Here is a 21,418-nt window from a genome sequence, read left to right as displayed (position 1 = left end):
GGTATAACTGATATACGAGACTTCCCAGGTCTTATTATTATATTCTCTTGACGTGGAAACTTATATAAAATTATTCTAATTAAATTTGGATTATTGCATAAAAGTTGGAATTGATTTTAAAAGTTAATATTCTATTTTCCACCAACGCGTTCAAAAAATGATAAACTTTAGAAAATGTAAATGAAATTATGACAGCCAATGAAACCAATAATTTTTTTTTTTTAATATAAAATCATTAAGGTCTTATTTAAAAACCGCGAGTTCTCTGGCATACCTTTATAATTGGAGGATTACCGAGAAACACGTCATCGTGAAAATAAATTATCTTTCAAAAGTTTTAACAAAGATAAGCCCGTAATCCAGATGAAAATTTCAACTTGGCTGAAAAGAGAAAAAATTTATTTCCTCTAACTTAACATTTGTAAAAGTATAATACCTTCCTTTTATTTAGTTTATGATTATTCAGAAATCGTGAGATGCGGTCTGGTGTGATGTAGGTTTCAGAAAAACATTTTCTTTATCGTGCCAACGTTTCGATCTTTATTGAGATCATCTTCAGGACCTGGGATTTACAAACATTGTTTAAATTTAACAAATACATGTATTATGTGGAATAAAGTGAATTTATACAATGCCAAAAATATATTTTTTATATTCAATCAAAGTAGTTCTACTCACTAAATATAAAACAGAGATAAACATAAAATATAAACATAAAACAGCAATATCTCACTGGCACTCTCAACACGACATGCAAGAATGGCACACTTACGCAGAAAACAAACACTTTGAGTGAGTAGAAATACTTTGATTGAATATAAAAAATATATTTTTTGCATTTTATAAATTCACTTTATTCAACGTCCTACATGTATTTGTTAAATTTAAACAATGTTTGTAAATCCCAGGCAATGAAGATGATCTCCATAAAGAGCGAAACGTGGCTCGATAAAGAAAATGTTTTTCTGAAACCTACATCACACCAGACCGCATCTCACGATTTCTAAATAAATATCGATTAACGGTCACTAATCACCACACAAAGATCGAAACGTTGGCACGATAAAGAAAATGTTTTTTCATCTTTTTCATCTCACGATTTCTGAATAATCATTCACTAACGGTCACTAATCACTACACAAATATAGTTTATATTAAAAATCGATCTGTTTGGCTGGTCATAAAATAAATTTGTAATTTTATCTTACCCGGAGTTTGAGAACAACAAACTTTAAAGCTCGGTTTATTTACGTATTGCTAATTATCCTCCTATTAATTATATCTGGCATCCGCTGTGGATCAAATTAAACTCATTCCAATAATCCGGAAAGATATAATTCATTTTTAAATGTATATTTTACTCTTTTTAATTAACCCAATTTTTGTCAATATGCATGATAATTAAATTAAAAAAACACACGAATACATTTCTTAAATTAGGTTTGATATAAAGATCAGGATTTTTTAAACATTTGTTATTACGATATTTAAATAAGCCAAAGAGTACACTACAATATTGAGATTTGTGCAGATTCTGACAGGAAGAAGAGGAGACTGAAGAGAATATTTCTGTTTTTTTGAGGGTCTATGTAGGTGTAGATTCTTGCAACTAGGAGAGCAAGCAAGGCAAGATCATAAAGTGCTGGATGTTGACTAACAACCTGAAGCTCCCCAATGAGTTATAAAAACAAATAAAAATAAAAATAGACGACCAAAATAAATCTACCAAGGCGAGATGCAGAGACTTGTGTCTACCTCATTTATCCCTATCCCTTATCCCCTATCATTAGGTCATTTAGATAATCAAGGAAAATATTTTTTTAAATAAAATAACAATATTTCATTATTTTATTTTATTTTTGTTATGATTACATTTACAGAGAATAGTGTATAATTGTTTTTAAATTCTAATTACTTTTACTAAATAACTACAATAAATTTATTTTAAACTATTTCCAAACTAGTTTTAATTTATTATATTCTCCGAACATACAGACTGGTTAACATTTACCTAAGAATAAATTATGAAAGAAATTTTACATGCAGTTTTCATTTAATAATTTAAAGAGGAATATTGGCCCAGGACAATTTCTGGGCTGAAAATCACTTGAAACATGAACACATAGTTACATATAAATGAACACATTAATTTTTCTTATTGAAAATAGTGTTATTGGTCCTATCAGACAGAAAAGGCAAAATTTTTGAACATCATATTTATTATTGCTAAATGATAAATTAGGCTGTTTAATTAAAAAAACATTTTTCTCACATTGACTGCTCAAATTCTCTCATTTGCAGTTTTAAAAAAAGACAATTAACAAGACATTTAACAGAATAATAACTGTTTATTTTTAAATTTATAGCAACCAAAAGATTAGAAAAGCCAGAAAACAACCCTGTACTAGCTTACTAGAAAGTTTTAATAACACAACGTAACGAAACAACAAAAATTCAACAAAACACAAACAACATAAATAACAAGCAAAACGTAACATTTATAAATTTATAATCACATCGAACACATTGACAATGCTTATTGCTAAAAAGAAAATATTCATTGAGCTATTAAAAAAATGGTGGGTAGCATTTATCTACAACTAGTGAATGAATGTTTGGCATTTGTTTATTCATATAACATATATATAACATGGCTAAATGCTAAATATAACAGTCGCTAAAAAAAGTGCATTTACGCTGAACAACAAAAACAATCAGTATGGATGCGATTTTTTATGCCTTCTTAAATACACAGATCACTAGTTCGTTTTAATCATAAATTCTAGGAAAATATCTCCAAAAAATATTTAATTTGAATACTTATGTGCTCAAAATTGTTCAATTTCTATCATTTATAGGCTAATTTTTGTTTTTTAAATTAGTATAATTTAACAAAGAGTTGTAATTAAATTGAATTTACTTAAATTTAACATAGGAAGTTGTTTTATATGAAGTTCCTAAAGTTTATTTGAGAGAAAATTGACTGTGGGAAGCCCTAATCTCTGACAATAAAATATACACTTTTTTTTTTAATTTTATCTATATACTAATTTTAGCTGAATTGATGGTAAGTAACATACAGTTAGTTTAAGGAAGAATAGTCCTTGTTGGACGTTTGTTGTATATGCTGTTCATATCTGAATCTAGATCATCAATTAAAGGATCGTCAACAATATATCTAGTAGTTGGCGGATCATAACGCCTGGAAACCTTGGTGAATTCTCTGTGAGCGTCTGCCATCTTTGTGACACGGGATATCAACTCGTAGTCTGCACAGGAACACGACAACCCAACAATGTTGCAAAGGGTATTTCTTAGGCTGGATAACTGAAATTTAAAAGTTTATTTTTTATATTGAAAAAAATAACGATCTAATTTTCAATCTTTATCATTTGTATGTATGTTGAGAAAATATTTATATGAAGTTGAGAAATAATATATATATTTTTTATTATTTTTTAAATGGTAAATTAATAATATATGTTGAAAATCCATGCTCTAAAACATGCTCCACGCAATCTAAACAAGATGCAAATAGTGATATTAATTTTTACAGAATTTTTTTCTGTTGTCATGTCTGCCAAGGAATGTCGAAGTGAATCTACTTCAGAGCGTAGCGCTGAAGCTACCCCTTCACCTAATGCCCTGATTTCTTCCGCATTATCACCTGTCACTCTCACCTGTTAATTTCACACAAAATACGCTTGAAATCAAGTGATTTTGCACAGATTCCAGTTTAAAAAAAAATAAGTTTACACGATATTTCCATTTGTTTTATGTATTGCATAACAATCCCTTAACATGAAAATTTTTTAAATAAATAAATCTGTTTTAATTTACCTGGTCTTTTAAAAGATTCACTTTCCTACTGCAACGAGTTCGCAACAACTCGGACTCGGCCAATTTTTTCTGAAGCTCTTCAATTTTTCTACCTCGTTCTAATGCTGTTAACTTAATGAGAAAAGAACAATGAAAACAATTAGTTTACAGTCTTAGCAGAGAGAAAAAACTACTAGGCAATTATTGAAAATCTTCATTTTGATGTTCATGTTTTCATTCAAAATGATAAACTCAATTACCTTGTAATCACTAGACTCTGTAAGCTGCAGTTTTAAGTCTCTTGATAATGATCTCGCTTCGTTCAACTGCACCTGAAGTCTGTCTATTTGTTTTCCCAGTTTCTTAACACTGTTGAGACCACGGCATAAGTGCTATATCGAGTCTAAAGATAGAACGTAATTACCGCAAGTTTGCCTCGTCTCTTTCGGCCTGTAATAGCCCTTTGGTTCTGTGGCTGTCTTCCTGAATCGTCAGCTTCCGTCTTAGTAAGTCCAGATGGAGGTCTCTTCTCTGGAGCTGGTCTCGTAAATTCCTTACCCTACGCTGGAGCTGGTAAACTACAGCAGACTGAAAATGTTGCATGTTGAAGCAAATGTTTGAAAAATTACCAATATTGTTCTTATGCAATGGAGTAAATTTGTCGACAGCACAAAATCACAGCAGCGAAAATAAATAATGTATTATTTATGTAAATTAGGTTAAAATTTGTAGGCCATTTTTAGAAGGCAGATTGATTTTTAATGGTATAAAAATGGTATAAAAAAGTTATCTCTAAAAATAGACTGAAGAAAATAGAATGAAAAAAGTAAAAAATATACATTATTTACAAAGAAGATATTAAATTTCAAGGATTTTCTGTTTTCACACATAGCTAAAATAATACACAAAATAAAATTAAAATAAATAAAATGTAATAGCTAAAACTCTTCTGTACCTTTTCCCATTCTCTTGAAACAAATAAAAAATACATTATTGCAACAAGAAGCTAATTTTAATGATAAATAACATAATAAATTGAGGGATACATTTTACAGAGGGGGCGTCGGTGGCCATGGTTTAGGCGTTGACACGGTGCTCATCAATGTAAGGTAAAGGTCCCGGGTTCGAATCCAGTGGCTCTGCATTCGAATCTGATATACTTACAAACGGGCTTTTTTTTTTCAAAAGCACCGACACCCCGAGGGTTGGTATGACCTCAATAAGTTGCTGACCTTTACCTTACTTTAATAACCTGCTGTTGTGAAAAAAAAAATTACAATTGTACTAACATTCATGTGTATCTAAAGAATGTGACTAATAAATATCTATGTATATGTACTATAAAAGAAAAGATTGTGGAGGGTTAAACCCAACATATCCTACTAGATTAATATTACAAATACATAATTATGTAATAAGTTTATAGATCTAATTTTCATTACTCATGCACTAAGTTTAGTTTTATTAAAATTTAAATTGAAATTTTAATCTAATATAACTTTAGAAGAAAATGTACATCCAGTGCTTATTTGCTGATGATTCTATATCAATATAATTTACAATTCTATAACTAAATTTAAATTAATATAAACATTTGTGTCTTTGGCTAATTGTAAGATTGAAAATACCAACCAAACTGATTATAAAAGGTCAATTTTATAAATGAAACTAATCAAGCAATTTGTAATGCTTTGCTACAATTTGTCCAATTTGACATGCGAGTTTGCCCTATGGCCTAAATTTTTAAGGCTTACATCTCTCAGCGGTAAGTCGTAAAAATACCTCTCCCGTCTAAACCGTGGATAAGAACCATATAACAAGAGCTGCACAACATGCAAAAAACATAGACTTATTGAATTATTAAAATATGTTTTGCTTCATACTACGGCATTATATTTTATGTATTTGTAATGCTGCATTTTCCATTTTTTTTATTTTTACATGCTGTTCAGCAAAATGAATTTTCCATTTTTTATTTTTACACGCTGTACAACAAAATGAACAACAAAATAATACTTTAATTACTGAAAAAGAACATTTAAAAGATAATTAGGTAGGTTTTAATTCGGTGTTTACAAACATCTTAAATTATACATACCTTTCGAGTTTTATTTTATTTTTAAGTAGTTAATTTTTTTAAATAATAGTTCACTGTACCTTATCTGTTAATTTGTCACTCTCAAATCTTGAAAGTTGTTCTGCTCTAAGAAGCAAAGATTCGGTGTGCAAATCAACCCCAATTTCTCTCGAAATCTCCTCCATGTTTAACGCCCTTGCAAGCCGTTCGAGGAATGTGACAAACTAAAACATAAAAAAATTACATTTATTTACGAAATGAGCATGAAAAGTTTAATAATCTTCCTGATATAAAAAATATATCTAATTCCAAATGATAACATACAATTGCTTTGTCTTTCCTTAAACCCTCTTTGACCATAAGACATGTATTTAGCTCGATTTCTGTCTTTTGGAGTCGTCCTTCAACGTGTATCTTATCATCTTGTAAATCTTTTATACGGCGGATGTCTTCATTCCTTTGATCAGATAATCTTGAAACCTGATCTTTTAAAGTTATAACTTTCTCGTGAAGGCTCTCAACTTGCTGTTAACAAAAATATCAACTAAAGAACGCTAAGAAAAATAACACATATTCTGCATGTACAATTTTCATTTACCATGGATTTATCTTTAGCTTCATTTATTAAATCCCTAATTTTGTCTTTAATACTAATCTCAGTACTTTCGACAAATCTCACTGGAGAGCTTAACAAAATGGCTAAGGATTCGAGTAAGTGTCGAAGTTCCGTCTCTAGCCTGAGTCCTTTTTCCTCTTTTAACTTTAAATCATCTGCAATACGTTTGAAATTTGTTATTAAATTTTACATCAAGAATAAATTTAAAAACCAAAATTGCCATTATTTATCTATCCTAGTAAAGTTTTTTGATATTGGGGATTAAAATCCAAAAATGGCCCATTGGCTATGCCTGGCAGTAATAATAAGACCCCAATTTTCCAACAGTTCACTAATATGGTGAACCAAAGCAGAACAGAAACAATCTTTTTAAACATAGGCAGCATACAAAGATTAGAAAACCTATGTATCATAGGAGCAATAAGAACAACCCTTACAATTCTGCTAAATCTACCTCCACTGGGAATATCAATACAAGGAGAAGCTAGGAAAAGCTCCATTTGGCTTAAAAAAAAAAAAATTGGATAGGAACTAAGCCATTCGGACACACAACCATAATTAATCCATTATTTAGAGATCGTGAGATGCAGTCTGGCGTGACGTAGGTTTTAGAAAAACATTTTCTTTGTTGTGCCAATGTTTCAATCTTTAAATTCACTAATTTCGTGGTCCTCTTGACCAATTAATATATTACAATTAATTAAGGTTTTTTGGTTGAGATAAAAAAGTCAATGGCACGAGCGGGATTCGAACCCACGATCTTCGGCTAGATACGCCGCTGCTCTACCACTTGAGCTATCGTGATCTCGATCCACTCGGACACCAACTACCCATCTCAACCCAAAAATTTAAAAGGTGGGGTTGAGATGGGAAGTTAGTGCCCGAATGGATCGAGGTCACGATAGCTCAAGTGGTAGAGCAGCAGCGTATCTAGCCGAAGATCGTGGGTTCGAATCCCGCTCGTGCCATTGACTTTTTTTATCTCAACTAAAAACCTTAATTAATTGTTTCAATCTTTATTGAGTTCAACTTCAGGGCCTGGGATTTATAAACATTGTTTAAATTTTACAAATAAATGTAGGATGTGAATGGGTGTAGGATGTGTGTATTTGTAAAATTTAAACAATGTTTATAAATCCCAGGCCCTGAAGACGATCTCAATAAAGATCAAAACGTTGGCATGCCAAAGAAAATGTTTATCTAAAACCTATCTCCAAATCATCCAAGTATCCAAGTAACAGTCGTTAAACACCACTTTTTTTTCCGAGGGTTCGCAACAGCAAAGGTTATACAGCACCGGGGTGCTGGTGTTTTTGAAAAAAAGCCCATTTTTAAGTATGTCGAGTTCGAATGCAGGGCCGCTGGATTTGAACCTGAGACCTTTACCTTACAGCGATGAGCACCGTGTCAATGCCTAAACTGTTGGGGCCACCGACGCCCCAGTACACTCTTTATTAGAAATGGGGAATGACTAATATGATCCTGGAAACATTCCTTACAACAACCTATAAAGTCTCAACAAAGTATAAAGGAGAGGAAGAATTCAGAAGGAAATCTTATACAATAAAATGATATACGAATGACTCCAAAACAAATGAAGGAACCGCATCAGGTGATTTCTACCTAAGCCCAAAACATGGGCATCAAATCCATTAAGGTAGTACACCTTGATCTTCAAGCTGAAATAATGCCATCAACGAGGCCAGTACATCCCAACCTCTGGACTTAACTAACGTGATCAGGCCATCTGACACTAAGAATAAACAAACAACAGGTAGCAGCGACAGTGGGCTGGATTGACAGAGAAGCTTGATTTGCCCCACCTAATTGAAGGGTGCAATTCCTTGGCTCCAGAGAGTACGCAGGAATGCCACACAATTTGAGAATTGTACTTGAGCATGGCAGCAAGTATTTGGGTCCCCTGTTCCAATTCTTGTAAGAATCGGGGTTGAACTATTGTATATAGTAATAATAGTAGTGAGTACCTAGCTTGTGTTATGAGTGAATGTATTTATTGCGTGAATATATGATGTGAGAGAGTCAATCGTGGAATATCGGGTATCGCATGTACCCTTAATTAGGTTAGAAATTGTGAATGATGGAGTGAGTGTGGTGTTCAATCCTTTTATTAAAAAGGTAGTTCCTACTCACAGTGTTTTTTTGTTTTTTTAAGAGAGTTGAACAGTTCTTAATATTTAATTTAGCAAGAACGAATTTTGGGATTAGGATTATATTATAATTCTTACTGTGAGTAGGAACTATCTTTTTTTTAAAAAGGTCTCAATTAGGTTAGTTGTATAATATGTGTAAAGGGTGATGGAGAAATATCGAGTACTCCACTACCCTAATTGAATGAATGATATGTAATAGGATTGAATGTATTTAAGAATGAACATGAGTTTGATTGGATTTGGAACTGCATGCGTTGGGTTTTAAATTAACCTAGCTGTTGACAACACCCCCCAGAGCCCCACCTTGGTGGCTGGACAGGCTGAAGTGATTCTCAAGTTTGCCGGCAGTTTATGTACATAGAAAAAACTGGAATTGCTAGTGAAATACGAGAAGCAAATATGCTCAACTCGGCACGTGTTTGTATGTATTTACATACATGTGCGGTTTTGAGCCTCTATAAATCCAAAATCCAGATCCAAATTGGCTGATCTAAGGAACTAGGAAAGTCAATTAGCCAGAAGGCTGAAGTGCTTAGGAACCAAAACCCCACTTCCTTGTATCCATCATCATCAAACTTCTGAACGATGATAACAATGAAAAATTTATGGCAAACTTTTCAGATTGATTTGTTATTTATATGTATAGATTACATTTCAAATTGAAGCTTTTTCATGAATTTTACCTCTCAATCCTCTTATTGTTGCATCCTGTACTTGTATATCACCGGTTGTAACGCTAATTGTTCTTTGAGCATTGTTTAGCTTTTCTCTTAACTCTGCCAGGTCCCTTTCATACATATGCTGTTGAATCTGAAGCTTTTCTCTTTCCTTTGGGAAGAGGATGTCAAGTTATTAGGTACAATCTTAAATTTTACGAATTAGTCAAATCACCTGCTTCAGCCGATCAATTTCAGCTAGGTGGGTTGCTGCTTGATTCTGCAATGTGTCCCTGTCTGCTGTCGCCCTGCTCAGGGCGTTTCTGCACGTCCTCAGCTCTTCTTCGACCCTTGTCAAACAGTTTTCAAGGCTGTCACATTTATTGCGCAGTCTGCTTGTCTCCTGGGATAAGAATGAGGGTTATATTTTAATATTTTTTAACTATTTATTGATGTTCGTTTACTTGAACAACGTGCGAAGAGTTGCCAGCAGAATTGGTCCCCAAAGTGGCTTCCAGCTGATGTACAAGATCGCCTAAATTCTTCTGAACATGCAATTTGCTCTTTTCCTCATTATTTAATTCAATTTCTAACGTACTGATCTATAGATTAAATATGATGTTACAAAAGCCATTTAAAAATTTAAATAAAATTATTACAGAACCTTTCTTTCCAATTCAGACGCCTTTTCCTCATGGTACCTATTTTCTCTCTGGAGGGTATTAATTGTCATCTCATTCCTTCCTTGACTAGCTGCCAACGTTCTTTCCCTTTCCTCCAGTTCCTTGAATGCCAAGAGTTTTAAATTTTGTCCATTTGGCAATTTTCTCTTAATTTACCTGTATCCGTTTGCGAAGGGAAGCAATGACAACATTTTGCCTTGCTGCTTGCTCTCTGAGCTGCTCGATTTCACTCTCCAATTGAATTGCTTTTTCATCTCGTTTTCTTAGCTGGGCTTTAGTTTCTTGTAGCTAAAATAAATTAAAGTTCAAGTTTAACCCTATAACTCGGAAAAGAAAATAAATTGTTACATTTTTACAGATTTTTTTTTAAATTTTGATTATAACTGTTTATTTGCAGGAAAGATATTTTAAAATTTCTAAAAGCCTCCTTTAATTTAAATTATTTAATTTTAAACTTGTGTCTTTGAGGATATGATGCATAGAATCCATCCACCCATAAAAATCATGCGTTAATTACCAGTTTAAAATCGTGGTTTTTGTCTAAAGATACATGTTAAAAATGTATTGGTACAAAATAAAATAAAAATAAAACAAAATTCTAAAAATCAAGTCAATTAGGGATCTTGGAAGTATCAGATAGTTGTCATCCATAAACTTTTTTTGCAATTATTTCAAAAATTCTCAATTTTTCTAGCTATTTTACTTCATTTCTTTGTCTTGAGATGAGGAAAAAATTTCCTCTTGAGCATCTTTGGAGTCCTCAGATTAGCAATTTTTTGTAAAGTTAGAATTAAGAGATAATTATCTCTTCCAACTCATAAACTTTGTCCATTAAATCATTAAAAAATATAATAATAATAAAAATAAAAAATAACTGTTTCTTCCTGGACTTGGCAAAGTATCTCAGGAGATACATAAATTTAAAACACAATGTCCAGTTTAAATTTTTAAACATATAAAATATTTTGTTCTGACATGTTGTTGTGCTTGAAAAACAACAATAAAAATATTTAAAAAAATAAATAAATCTCCCAAAATGTGTTTTAGTGTAAATGGTGTGAAAAATTATATCAAAACAAATTGTCAGCCAATATGGAATTTATTAAGCTTGATAGCTTAAGCTCAAGAATAATAAACTCAGGATGCTTGATTTTTCTTTTTGCTGGAGTCAGTTAAATAAAGCTGGAAATACGCTTTACTTTTATTCTTCCCATGGATTAGTGTTTGCTAAAGATTTAGTTCAGCTGAGAAAGGAATTTTTGTGTCTTAAAAGATAAGTATGCTCAATGATTCAATTTATAAATAAGTTTGTTTTTCTAGTAATAACTGTGAAAATTGATTTTTTTTTTTAAATCTCACTTGTAAAAGAAGGCTGTCCCTTTTATATTGCAGTGCTGCTAACTCGCTCCTAAGGGTTGTCGTCATGTCTGTACCACCTGTCATCTAAACACAACACATAATTTACTCCATTTTGTTCATAACACGCGCAAAACAGTATATTAGACCATCTCCCACGACGAAGAGATGACTGACGGGCATATTTTCTCGGGTGCGCAGTGATAAAATTATAGGTCGAAAGGGTAGGTGCCTTTGTGTGCTAGGCCCCGTCATTGACCAAGAAATGTATAGGCCTGATTGATTTTTATGACCCAGTTGGGACGTACCTCTGTGTCCGGACCGCACAGGACTTCGAAAATCTTCAAATCTTCTTCCGTATCGGCCGTCGAAGTCATCTATAGTTCTTCCCAAGCATCCGAAAATCGATGTCCGATTAGCTTCCAAATAAAATTTAAATTAATTTGAAAAAGTGTTTTCACTTTGAATTATCATATTTCAAAACAGTTTTATGGTTTTAAACAAATAAAAATACATTTTTGATAATTTTTAGTTCATAGAGTATCGTCTATCTAAAACGAATAAATAATAACCAATAAATAACAAACAAATTGACATAGTCAACACATTTTACTGTCCAATTTATAATAAAAAACTGATGAAAGTCTTTCTTTAGAAAAATACGATTGCACTGCAATGGAAGCAGGCTGAAGAAAATTCGCGTGTTGGCACACCTCTTTCCATTTCACTGTAAAAAAACTGATGCTTTCCAGCGTTGTAGCGCTGTCGGTAGTGTTGCTATAGGAACCCTACAACACAAAGTTGTTAGCCCTTAGAATAATCATTAAAATACATCTTAGAGCAAATGCACTCGTTTCTCGGATAACTGCCGGGGCTGAAAATGGATAAAAACGAACCGATCGCAGAACGCATTCCGGAACTGATCCTGCCAAAGTAAGACACAATTTTTCTTATAAAATTAAAACTTATTTTCTTGTACTTGAAAGTCAATAGAAAACAGTCTTCAAAAAGTCCAGTTTGAAAACAATTTTTTAAAATACATAATAACATGACAATTGCAGCTAGACTATGTTTAATTTAATTTTTATCAACAAAATAAAATATTTGATCTTAAATTTTTATTCTCATCGAAATCATGTTGTAAATAATTACAAAAGTCTTTCTTGGTCCGTTTATTCTCGCTAAGTTTTTCATTCCGACGGCCATTTTAAACAGTAGTGTGCTTTCTTTTAGCACCCGTCCTTTTTCTAAAATTGCCTGAGGTCGATGTCTTTCGTTATAACAATTTAATCGTACTTCACCTTTGTTTAATTTTAGTTAATATAGTTGTTATTATCACATATATTTTCCAACTACCTACTTCCCAATCTAAATGAAATTATCAATAATAAAACCCATTCCCAAACCTCCAAAATATTATTAACTCATTCGTCATATCGGCCGACGCCCTGTGGGTTTTAATAATATATATTTTACGGAATTAATCCAATTTACAAAAAATGTTTAAATATAGAAATATCCGAAATCAAAGAAAGTATAACTATATAAAAGCAAAAATTAAAAAAGAATCAAAAAACGAAAAAATTACTTAAGTATTAAATAATATGTAAAGTAAGAAAATACATTAAAAAAAACTCCTTTATCATTGTTAATTTAAATCCATCTTAATTTTGTGGAACTTCATAATAAGTTGATGGGTAGGAAATAAATTGTCTTTTCCACAACAGGCATTTATTTCATCAGATGCGTTTTGGTCTAATATAGACCATCTTCAGTAACTAAATAATTAAAAAACTGAAGATGGTTTGTATTAGACCGAATGCGCCTGGGGGAAAAAAAAGAAAAAGAAAAAAAAAGTCTGTTGTGGAAAAGACAATTTATTTCCTACCCATCAACTCATTATGGAGTTCCACAAAATTAGGATGTGCGCTATCAAAAAATTTAAGTTATCATTGTAAAATAATATAACATATTTTAAAATATTATATGAATAATTCACTAGTTTCGTGGTCCTCTTGACAAATTAATATCTTTCAATTAATTATGGTTTTTAGTTGAGATAAAAAAGTCAGTGTCATGAGCGGGATTCGAACTCACGACCTTCGCATCATTCTGTCAATAATATTTTTAAGTCAGTTATACCTGATCAACTAGCTCAGTACAGAAATGTTGACTAAGTAGAAAAGGACTGTCAATGCAGTAGTTAATTGTTTTGAAAAGAGTAATTAAATCAAAGCAATATCTATTTGGCACTGGGGGAAATAAATTAAATTACTGTTCACATTGACTATGATCTTTAATAGTTAATACTATTTTATAGGCAAGAATTCTGAGAAATTTAAATTGTACTGATTGAAGTTTATAAATAGATTTTTCTGCCATTTCTTGGCAAATAGATAAGAATAAGTTCTTGGATCAATGGTAATATATTATAGAATAGGGTGAAAGTTCATTAAAAACAATTCATCAATGTAATTATTATAAATAATGTAAATTAATAAAATATAATACATATACATAAAATAATACAAATTTTTACACTAATTGTCAAATTTAGCACAACACTCAATTTATTTAGTTTAAAATCAAATCCATAATCTTTCTTCTTCTTTTTAATAACATGTAATTAGGAGGTATTATAGTCAAAATGAGCAATAAATAATGCTTTGTTTCCTTCCTTTGATTATTTTTGTACTGATTAATACCATTTGCGTAATAAGTTGTACAGGGTCGTGCTTTTCCCTCAGCTCTGTCGCCAATCAAGTTGTCACCTGCCAAGAGAAAACTTATTGTAATTTCAAATTATACAATATTATGGCTTCTTCCTCTTTCATTCTTTCTGTATTTTTTTAAATGTATATGTACTTTATTATTGGAACAAAAATTCAAACTTTTTTTTTTTTATTAATAAATCTGGTTCCTCTTTCAAACTTCCCCCTTAACCAATTTTTGATATAGAATATTTTTTCTAAAACTTTTTTTTAATGTATTTAGTGATGGGACTTTACTTGATAAAGTTTCAACTGAGGCCAATCTGAAATCATCAGAGATTGGGTTTGTGAGGCCAGATGAAAAGACACTACTTGTCGTTGGGAGTAGAGGAGTTGTAAGTGGTTGAATTTATACAAATTTTTTTCAATACAATTAACCCAAATAAATTGTAGGGCAAAACAACTTTGATCGTTCAGACTTTTAATCTTAATGAAGAGATAACGCCGACATTAGCTTTAGAGTACTTCTTCTCAACTCAGATGACTGAGGTAATAGCTGCAGTGAAAATTGTTACACTTGCCTAGCAATTAAACCTGTTTTTGCTTAGTATGATCATCATGTCTGCAATATTTGGGAACTGGGAGGTGGTACGACTTTCAGTCCTACTCTTTATGCATTGGAAGACATGCCCAACATGACGGCAGTTGTGATGGTCGACCTGTCTTCGCCTTCTACTCTCTTTAACTCTGCGGAATCGAGCATTAAAATAATAAACGACTTTGCAGAAAAGCGCAACGACGTCGATGATTTGAAAAAACAAGCTTTGGACAGAGTCCCCGATGAACATCCAGTAAGCAGAAAATTGAGATATACTTGTTCCTAGTGGTTTCGTAAATTTAATTTGTTTTGTCCAGGACAAAAAATACCTAACACCCTGTCCAACTCAGCTTGTAATAATTGGAGGGAAGTATGATGCATTTCAGGTAATGTTATACAGTTTTTAAAATTATTTCAGTTTAAAAAATATATTATATAATTTTTGAAGGAATTTGATCCTGAGCCAAAACGTATAATTTGCTCATTTTTGAGATTTTTAGCAAACAAATATTATGCCCATCTTGTCTTCTACAGTAATAAGAACAACAATCTTATAACTATCACAAAAAATGTCTTAAATCATTTTGCTTTTGGAAATGAACTGAGGTGAGAGGCTAATTATTTTGGTGCAATTTTATTACTTACCACTATTATTAATATTTTTTAACAATTTGATTCGTTATCAATGTATATTGGGGATTTCAGTGGAAAAGTGCAGCTTGATCACAATTACCCTCTTATAGTTCAACCAGGGAAAGATTCATTTCAGGCAATCGATAGTTCCGATGGCCCTCCATATTCTACAGAAAAGTATAAAAAACTGTTGGATGTTCATTTCTCCCAGGTAACATTTATTGAAACTTATCAAATTAACCAATTTTAACATATATAAATCATCGAAGGTTCCAGTGAAGGACAAACCAATTGTAGAAAATCCGAGGTTTGATTCCAATTTCAAAGAGCCGACAATAGACGCTCTTCGAGTTGAAAAAGACGAGGTATTAATTATTATTTTTGATTGTCTTCATTGTTCAATGGATTTATTTTTATTGCAGTGCTTGGAAAGACTTTGCCAAGAATTGGAAATGGAAATGAAAGTTATGGGTAGAGCACAATAAACAGCATTAATGAAAAAGTAGTCTTCAGAATGTAGCCTTTTACACATTTTAAGAATTTTGTATCTGTCATTTTTCTAAATCCATTAAAGTTTGGTACACTTTGACTTATTATTTTCTTTAATATTAAAGTTTACATTTTTTAAAAATATGTTAGGCATCAGACTATCGGTTCATAGTCAGAACGAATAGTCTATACCATGCAGTTGTGGCCTTTATAAATATTGCTTTTTTTTTCCTGTAAGTATATTCATGTCACATTTACACTCTGAAGCTCACAATCTACTACAAAAATCATCCCATCCCCAAATCTGACTGCATTCATTACTTTAAATTCCACCTAGATGCACTATTTATATGGAATTAGCCCACGTGATTTAAATGATAAGACTTCAATGGATGCTGTTGTCTACTCTAAAATTATGACAACAATCGAAACTATCGATAAAGTACAAGCTTAGAATCTACAGAACACTACTACATCCTATTTGGACATACTGTAGAGAACTGTGTGTAATTGCTGAAACATTTGATATCCAACATCTCCAATCTTTCCAATGTAAAGTCACATCACCCCATTACTCCTGCCCAAGCTTTTTCCAACAGATACCATACATACATTTTTATAAAGCATCTCAAGTGGGAATAGCCACACGACCTTCTTTCTAATAAATCATAAATTATAAATAATGTAAAGATGTATGTTCTAACCTAATTTTGGTAGCTCTCAAGGTACTGGATATTCATCTGAGAACTCATCACCATTCATGCTAATAAACACTACATCTAACTAGAAACTTTCATACTATATGTATAATTAAAATTTTGTGAGGTACCGTGGTTTTATATCGGTGCCACACCACAACCACTAAAAAAATATATAACTAACCTAGGCTGGTGGGTCCTTGGTCCTCTAAACCCAATTGTCCTCCCCCCCCAAAAAAAAAGAGCGTAATTTGGTTTCTATGGGGGGGGGAATAAATATGGGTTTCTCTATTTCCACCACAAACCTATCATACTAATAAATACATTAATTCAACTAACCTAGTTGGGTGGGTTTGTGGAGTAATTTATATTCTTCCACAAACCTACTTATTCTCATAAACACTCATACTAATATATATATATATGCAGAAGAGAACAGTGACAATGTGGTGGAGGATTTTGGTTACAGGATTGGTTGGAGTTAAGTAATACAAGGGTATTTCAACTACGAGGTTATATGAACCCACAGGGTGCCAGTGTTTTTTTTTTCTTTTCTTTTTTAAGCCCAGTATGTTGGTTCGAATGCAGTACCGATGGATTTGAATCTGGGACCTTTACCTTACAGTGATGAGCACCTAAACTGTTCTGGCCATCGACGTTCCAGTTCCAGTTTAAAAGACAACATAGGCAAAGGAAAAAATATAGATATTTGTTGTACATCTTTTTTTATTCATTAGCAATTTCTTATTGAGCATTTTTTTAAATTTTCATTTTTATAATTTTGTTTCAGTTCTAACAATCATTTTCATCTATCTCTACCAACAACCATTTTATTAAGACAATTTGCTTTTGTTTCTTCTCTCTTATAATTTAACATAAAATCTTTTATTCTGTTTTAAAACATTAGCTATAAAACTCTATACAAAATAATTAATATATAATTTCCATTTATGTCAATCAACAATTAATATTTTGTTGTTTTTTCAGTTTTGAATACTTGATCTTAGCATTCAAAGTTAATATTGGGTTGTCCGGAAAATAATGCAGGATTTTAAGTTTTCATTAAAAAAAATCTATATAAAATATTCTGTTTACGTTTACAGGATTACTCATTTGTATGAATGTCAACACTTATTAATCCTCTTCCAAATGATATTGTTTGTTTACCTCTGTAGCATTCCGCTACTTGGAAATAATTCAGTCATCCTTATAATGTCAAAGCGAGAATTTCGTACGATTTTCTTTTACGAGTTTAAACTCGGCCGAAGCGGAGCCCAAACGGCTAGAAACATTAACCAAGTCTGGGGCGAGGGTTGTGTTAATGAGTGCACTGTGCAAAGGTGGTTTAAAAAATTTCGGGAGGGAGATTTCAGCCTTGAAGATGAAGAAGGTCGTGGAAGGCCTTCCTCTCTTAATGATGATGTTCTGCGATCAGTGGTGGAAGAAAACCCCAAAACAACTGTTCGAAAACTTGCAGAGCAACTCAAAGTCAGTAAAACGACCGTCGCTGACCACCTCAAGGCGATTGGAAAAGTGAAAAAACTCGAAAATTGGGTTCCACACTCATTAAACGATCGCCAAAAAAATCAGCGCTTTGATGTTTGTGCATCACTTCTTTGTCGAAACAAAAATGACCCATTTCTGGCCAGAATTGTTACATGTGACGAAAAGTGGATTCTGGACAGTGGCTCGACAAAGGAGAAGCTCCAATACATTTTCCAAAGCCCCCAACTCATCAAAAAAAGGTAATGGTTACGGTATGGTGGGCTTCATTTGGTTTAATACACTACAGCTTCTTAAATCCTGGCGAAACCATCAATGCTGAATCATACTGTAACCAAATTAATACCATGCATCAGAAATTGGCAGTAATGAAGCCCTCTTTGGTCAATCGGAAAGGGCCCATTTTGTTGCATGACAACGCTCGACCACATGTGTCACGTGTAACGTCACAAAAATTATTGGAGCTTGGCTATGAAACTTTGCCTCACCCACCCTACTCTCCGGACCTCTCGCCTACTGACTACCATTTTTTTAGACACCTGGACCACTACTTACAACACATAATATTCAAAAATCAAACGGAACTGGAAAATGCATTTATTGACTTTATCAATTCTAAAAATTCTGAATTCTACTCAGACGGAATTAATAAGTTACCAACACGTTGGGAGAAATGTATTGAGAGTATGGGAAATTATTTTGATTAAAGAACATTGCTTTAAAGTAACTAGTTTCTTTTTTTTTGTTTAATACCAAAATCCTGCATTATTTTCCGGACAACCCAATAAAACTACAGATTATGCTTTTATTTTTATTGTTCGACATTTTTAATAGTAACAATTTAATGTACAACACTGATATTTCTTCATGACATTATGTATATTCTTTGGGAGTGCGTATTTACATGAAAACATCTTTATTTACATACACAATTTTTTTTTTCTGTTTAATTATTAAACAACCCGTAATTTTTATAATTATGCTCTTATAACATTCTATACATAGCGTTGTTCTAACAATGATAACATCACAAATATTTCTACTAAATATTTCGAAACATCTATGCATGCAGTGGCGCTGGAAAAAAATTGTTGGCCAGAGAAAGGACAAATATTACAAAGTGGTTCGTTCTGGCTATACTGTGCACCACTGCGACTTTCATATTTTTTATTTATCAGACATGACAACTGACATCTTTAGGCCAATCATTCAATTTGATAATAATATAAATTTTCACGAAAATCCTATGTGACATGACACAATACAACAGCCATTGTACGAAAAAAAAAGTGTTGTGCTTTCAGAAATTACTTACAAGGAGAATTTTTTGCCATTTTAACTGTTTAAGTGTTATTATTTAAAAAAAATTAATAGTTGGGTCTTCAGTTTTTCACAATGTTGCGTGTATATTGTTTTTGTTTTTTTGAGAAAATGGGAGTTGAATAAAAAAAAAGACTGTGTTGTTGAGTGAATTAGAAATTCTCTTATCTATTATCATAATTAAATTGCAAAATAAATAAATTTAAGTTTACAAATAAATTATTACTGATTATAATAAATCAATTTTCTCAATTTGTAATTAAGAATGGGAAAAACTGTGTTGACATTAGTTGGCAAGTAATAGTTTTGATCCCATTTGAAACTAGTCTTATAAATCCCCCAGTACAAACAGTATTGCTTTTATTTCTCAAAACTTTTACAATTAGTGATAATTATTTTTTAACACCATTAACCTTAAAACAAAAGTTAAAAAAAAATTATAATACTCATCACACTTGAAAACATTTAAATACTCAATATCACAACTGTCATGAGACAAGTTCAGGTAACAATGACATACAAAACATAATAAATTATTAAATTTTAAAGTAAAAGGTAGATTTACCAAAGCTTACTACATTAAGTAATGGTAATAATTAAAAGTAAATTATTTTTTCTCCGCTTAAAAAGATAAATAAATAATAAATAATTTTTTACTTTTAATGCAACACTTTTAGTCCTAAGAAGTTTTTGAAACTTTATTAACAACCTGCAGCTATCATAGTACAATAAATTACATATAAAGGCACTTATCTACCGAAACATTCTGATAATGAATTTGATTCTTTCTGTCTTGTTTTACTTTACATCTGAATTACTGAACCTAAACACCCGATACCTAGAGAGATCCATCTCTCTTTATTTATAATTTTATTGGATATGTTTGATTTCTTTATACATTTTATTTTACTAAGAAATGCAATGTAATTTGTCTTTTAAATTTTATTTGCAATTTTTTTTATCATTATTACCCCGGGTGTGGTCACTATATGAGATTTCCTCTCACAATTTTTTTTTGAACTGTTATAGAATTTTTCTTAATCGACAGTACCCTAGTTTTCATTTTAGAACTTTATTTATCTAACACTAGAATTTGATTTGCAATAGTTTGTCTTTAACTTCATTTAAAATAATAAATAAATAAAAAACAATAAATAAATAAAAAATCTGTTTCTTTGAAAAACTCCCTCCTCACGTGACCAACGGTTTTACTGAAAGTGCCACTCTAAAAATTTTTGTTTTGTTCATTTTCTATTAAAAATATGTCCAACAAAGAACAAAAATTGTCTCTGAGGAAAAATAAAAGATAAATTGCTCTAATAATTATGTTTAAACAAAGACTACTAATTGGTCAATTAAACAATCATGTTAGTTTCTTCTAAAGCTAAAAGTTAATTATCTCATTATTTTGTGTGATGTTTAGTGACCATTAGTCGATGATTATTCGGAAATCATGAGATGCGGTCGGGTGTGTCTAGGTTTTAAAAAAACATTTTTTTTATCGTGCGACGTTTTGAGCTTTATTGAGATCATCTTCAGGGCCTGGGATTTGTAAACATTGTTTAAATTTTACAAATACGTGTAGGATGTAAAAAAAATGAATTTATACAATGCTAAAAAATTTTAGATAAAAAAAACAGCATTGTACAAATTCATTTTTTCACATCCTATGTGTAATTGTAAAATTTAAACAATGTTTATAAATCCCAGGCCCTGAAGATGATCTGAATAAAGATCGAAACGTTGGCACGATAAAGAAAATGTTTTTCTAAAACCTACATCACACCAGACTGCATCTCACGATCTCCGAAGAATATCTAATTATTTATTTCACATGATAATGATAAATTGAAGAATAAAACAAGCAGTCAATCAAAGATAGATTTGGTTACATTTTACAACATGACAAAAGGATCATATATCGGGTTGTCCGGAAAATAATGCAGGATTTTAAGTTTTCATTAAAAAAAATCTATATAAAATATTCTGTTTACGTTTACAGGATTACTCATTTGTATGAATGTCAACACTTATTAATCCTCTTCCAAATGATATTGTTTGTTTACCTCTGTAGCATTCCGCTACTTG

The 21,418-nt window shown here is 31.6% G+C and overlaps 2 protein-coding genes across 4 annotated transcripts; one reads left to right on the top strand and one right to left on the bottom strand.

Annotated features, from left to right (window-relative positions):
- Positions 1-1,969: 1,969 nt before the first annotated feature.
- LOC106669503 (coiled-coil domain-containing protein 170) lies at positions 1,970-12,106 on the bottom strand. Of its 3 annotated transcripts, XM_014399028.2 has the most exons (16): positions 11,687-12,101; positions 11,382-11,465; positions 10,179-10,310; positions 10,004-10,123; positions 9,804-9,941; positions 9,575-9,742; positions 9,367-9,511; positions 6,495-6,667; positions 6,221-6,421; positions 5,977-6,120; positions 5,574-5,642; positions 4,244-4,407; positions 4,080-4,188; positions 3,841-3,951; positions 3,555-3,680; positions 1,970-3,327 (listed from the first exon to the last, which is right to left on the bottom strand). In XM_014399028.2, exons 1-16 carry the CDS (start codon positions 11,753-11,755, stop codon positions 3,088-3,090), a joined length of 2,193 nt encoding a protein of 730 aa, XP_014254514.1. In that variant the 5' UTR covers positions 11,756-12,101; the 3' UTR covers positions 1,970-3,087. The 3 variants fall into 3 exon arrangements, with proteins under 3 accessions (XP_014254514.1, XP_014254517.1, XP_014254516.1); XM_014399031.2 differs by lacking the exon at positions 3,555-3,680 and having other exon boundaries at positions 11,687-12,106; XM_014399030.2 differs by lacking the exon at positions 5,574-5,642 and having other exon boundaries at positions 11,687-12,092.
- A 47-nt stretch (positions 12,107-12,153) lies between these two features.
- On the top strand, positions 12,154-15,909 carry LOC106669504 (cytoplasmic dynein 2 light intermediate chain 1). The gene is made up of 9 exons (XM_014399032.1): positions 12,154-12,311; positions 14,373-14,484; positions 14,543-14,638; positions 14,698-14,940; positions 15,005-15,073; positions 15,136-15,293; positions 15,393-15,531; positions 15,590-15,685; positions 15,743-15,909. Exons 1-9 carry the CDS (start codon positions 12,259-12,261, stop codon positions 15,803-15,805), a joined length of 1,029 nt encoding a protein of 342 aa, XP_014254518.1. The 5' UTR covers positions 12,154-12,258; the 3' UTR covers positions 15,806-15,909.
- Positions 15,910-21,418: the final 5,509 nt, after the last annotated feature.

Source organism: Cimex lectularius, unplaced genomic scaffold (genome assembly GCF_000648675.2).
Source record: "Cimex lectularius strain Harlan isolate CLEC.00 unplaced genomic scaffold, Clec_2.1 scaffold128, whole genome shotgun sequence".
Lineage (NCBI taxonomy): Eukaryota > Metazoa > Arthropoda > Insecta > Hemiptera > Cimicidae > Cimex > Cimex lectularius.
This window is presented reverse-complemented; position numbering and strand designations above follow the sequence as displayed.

Excerpts from the sequence above, each read along its gene's own strand:
- LOC106669504 (XM_014399032.1), top strand. The coding sequence starts at position 12,259 with ATGGATAAAAACGAACCGATCGCAGAACGCATTCCGGAACTGATCCTG. Across the intron at positions 14,941-15,004 it reads GAGTCCCCGATGAACATCCA|GACAAAAAATACCTAACACC; the intron begins GTAAGCAGAAAA and ends TGTTTTGTCCAG. Across the intron at positions 15,532-15,589 it reads TGGATGTTCATTTCTCCCAG|GTTCCAGTGAAGGACAAACC; the intron begins GTAACATTTATT and ends AAATCATCGAAG.
- LOC106669503 (XM_014399028.2), bottom strand. The coding sequence starts at position 11,755 with ATGACTTCGACGGCCGATACGGAAGAAGATTTGAAGATTTTCGAAGTC. Across the intron at positions 10,124-10,178 it reads CCCTTCGCAAACGGATACAG|GAACTGGAGGAAAGGGAAAG; the intron begins GTAAATTAAGAG and ends TTGGCATTCAAG. Across the intron at positions 3,681-3,840 it reads TGAATCTTTTAAAAGACCAG|GTGAGAGTGACAGGTGATAA; the intron begins GTAAATTAAAAC and ends TGAAATTAACAG.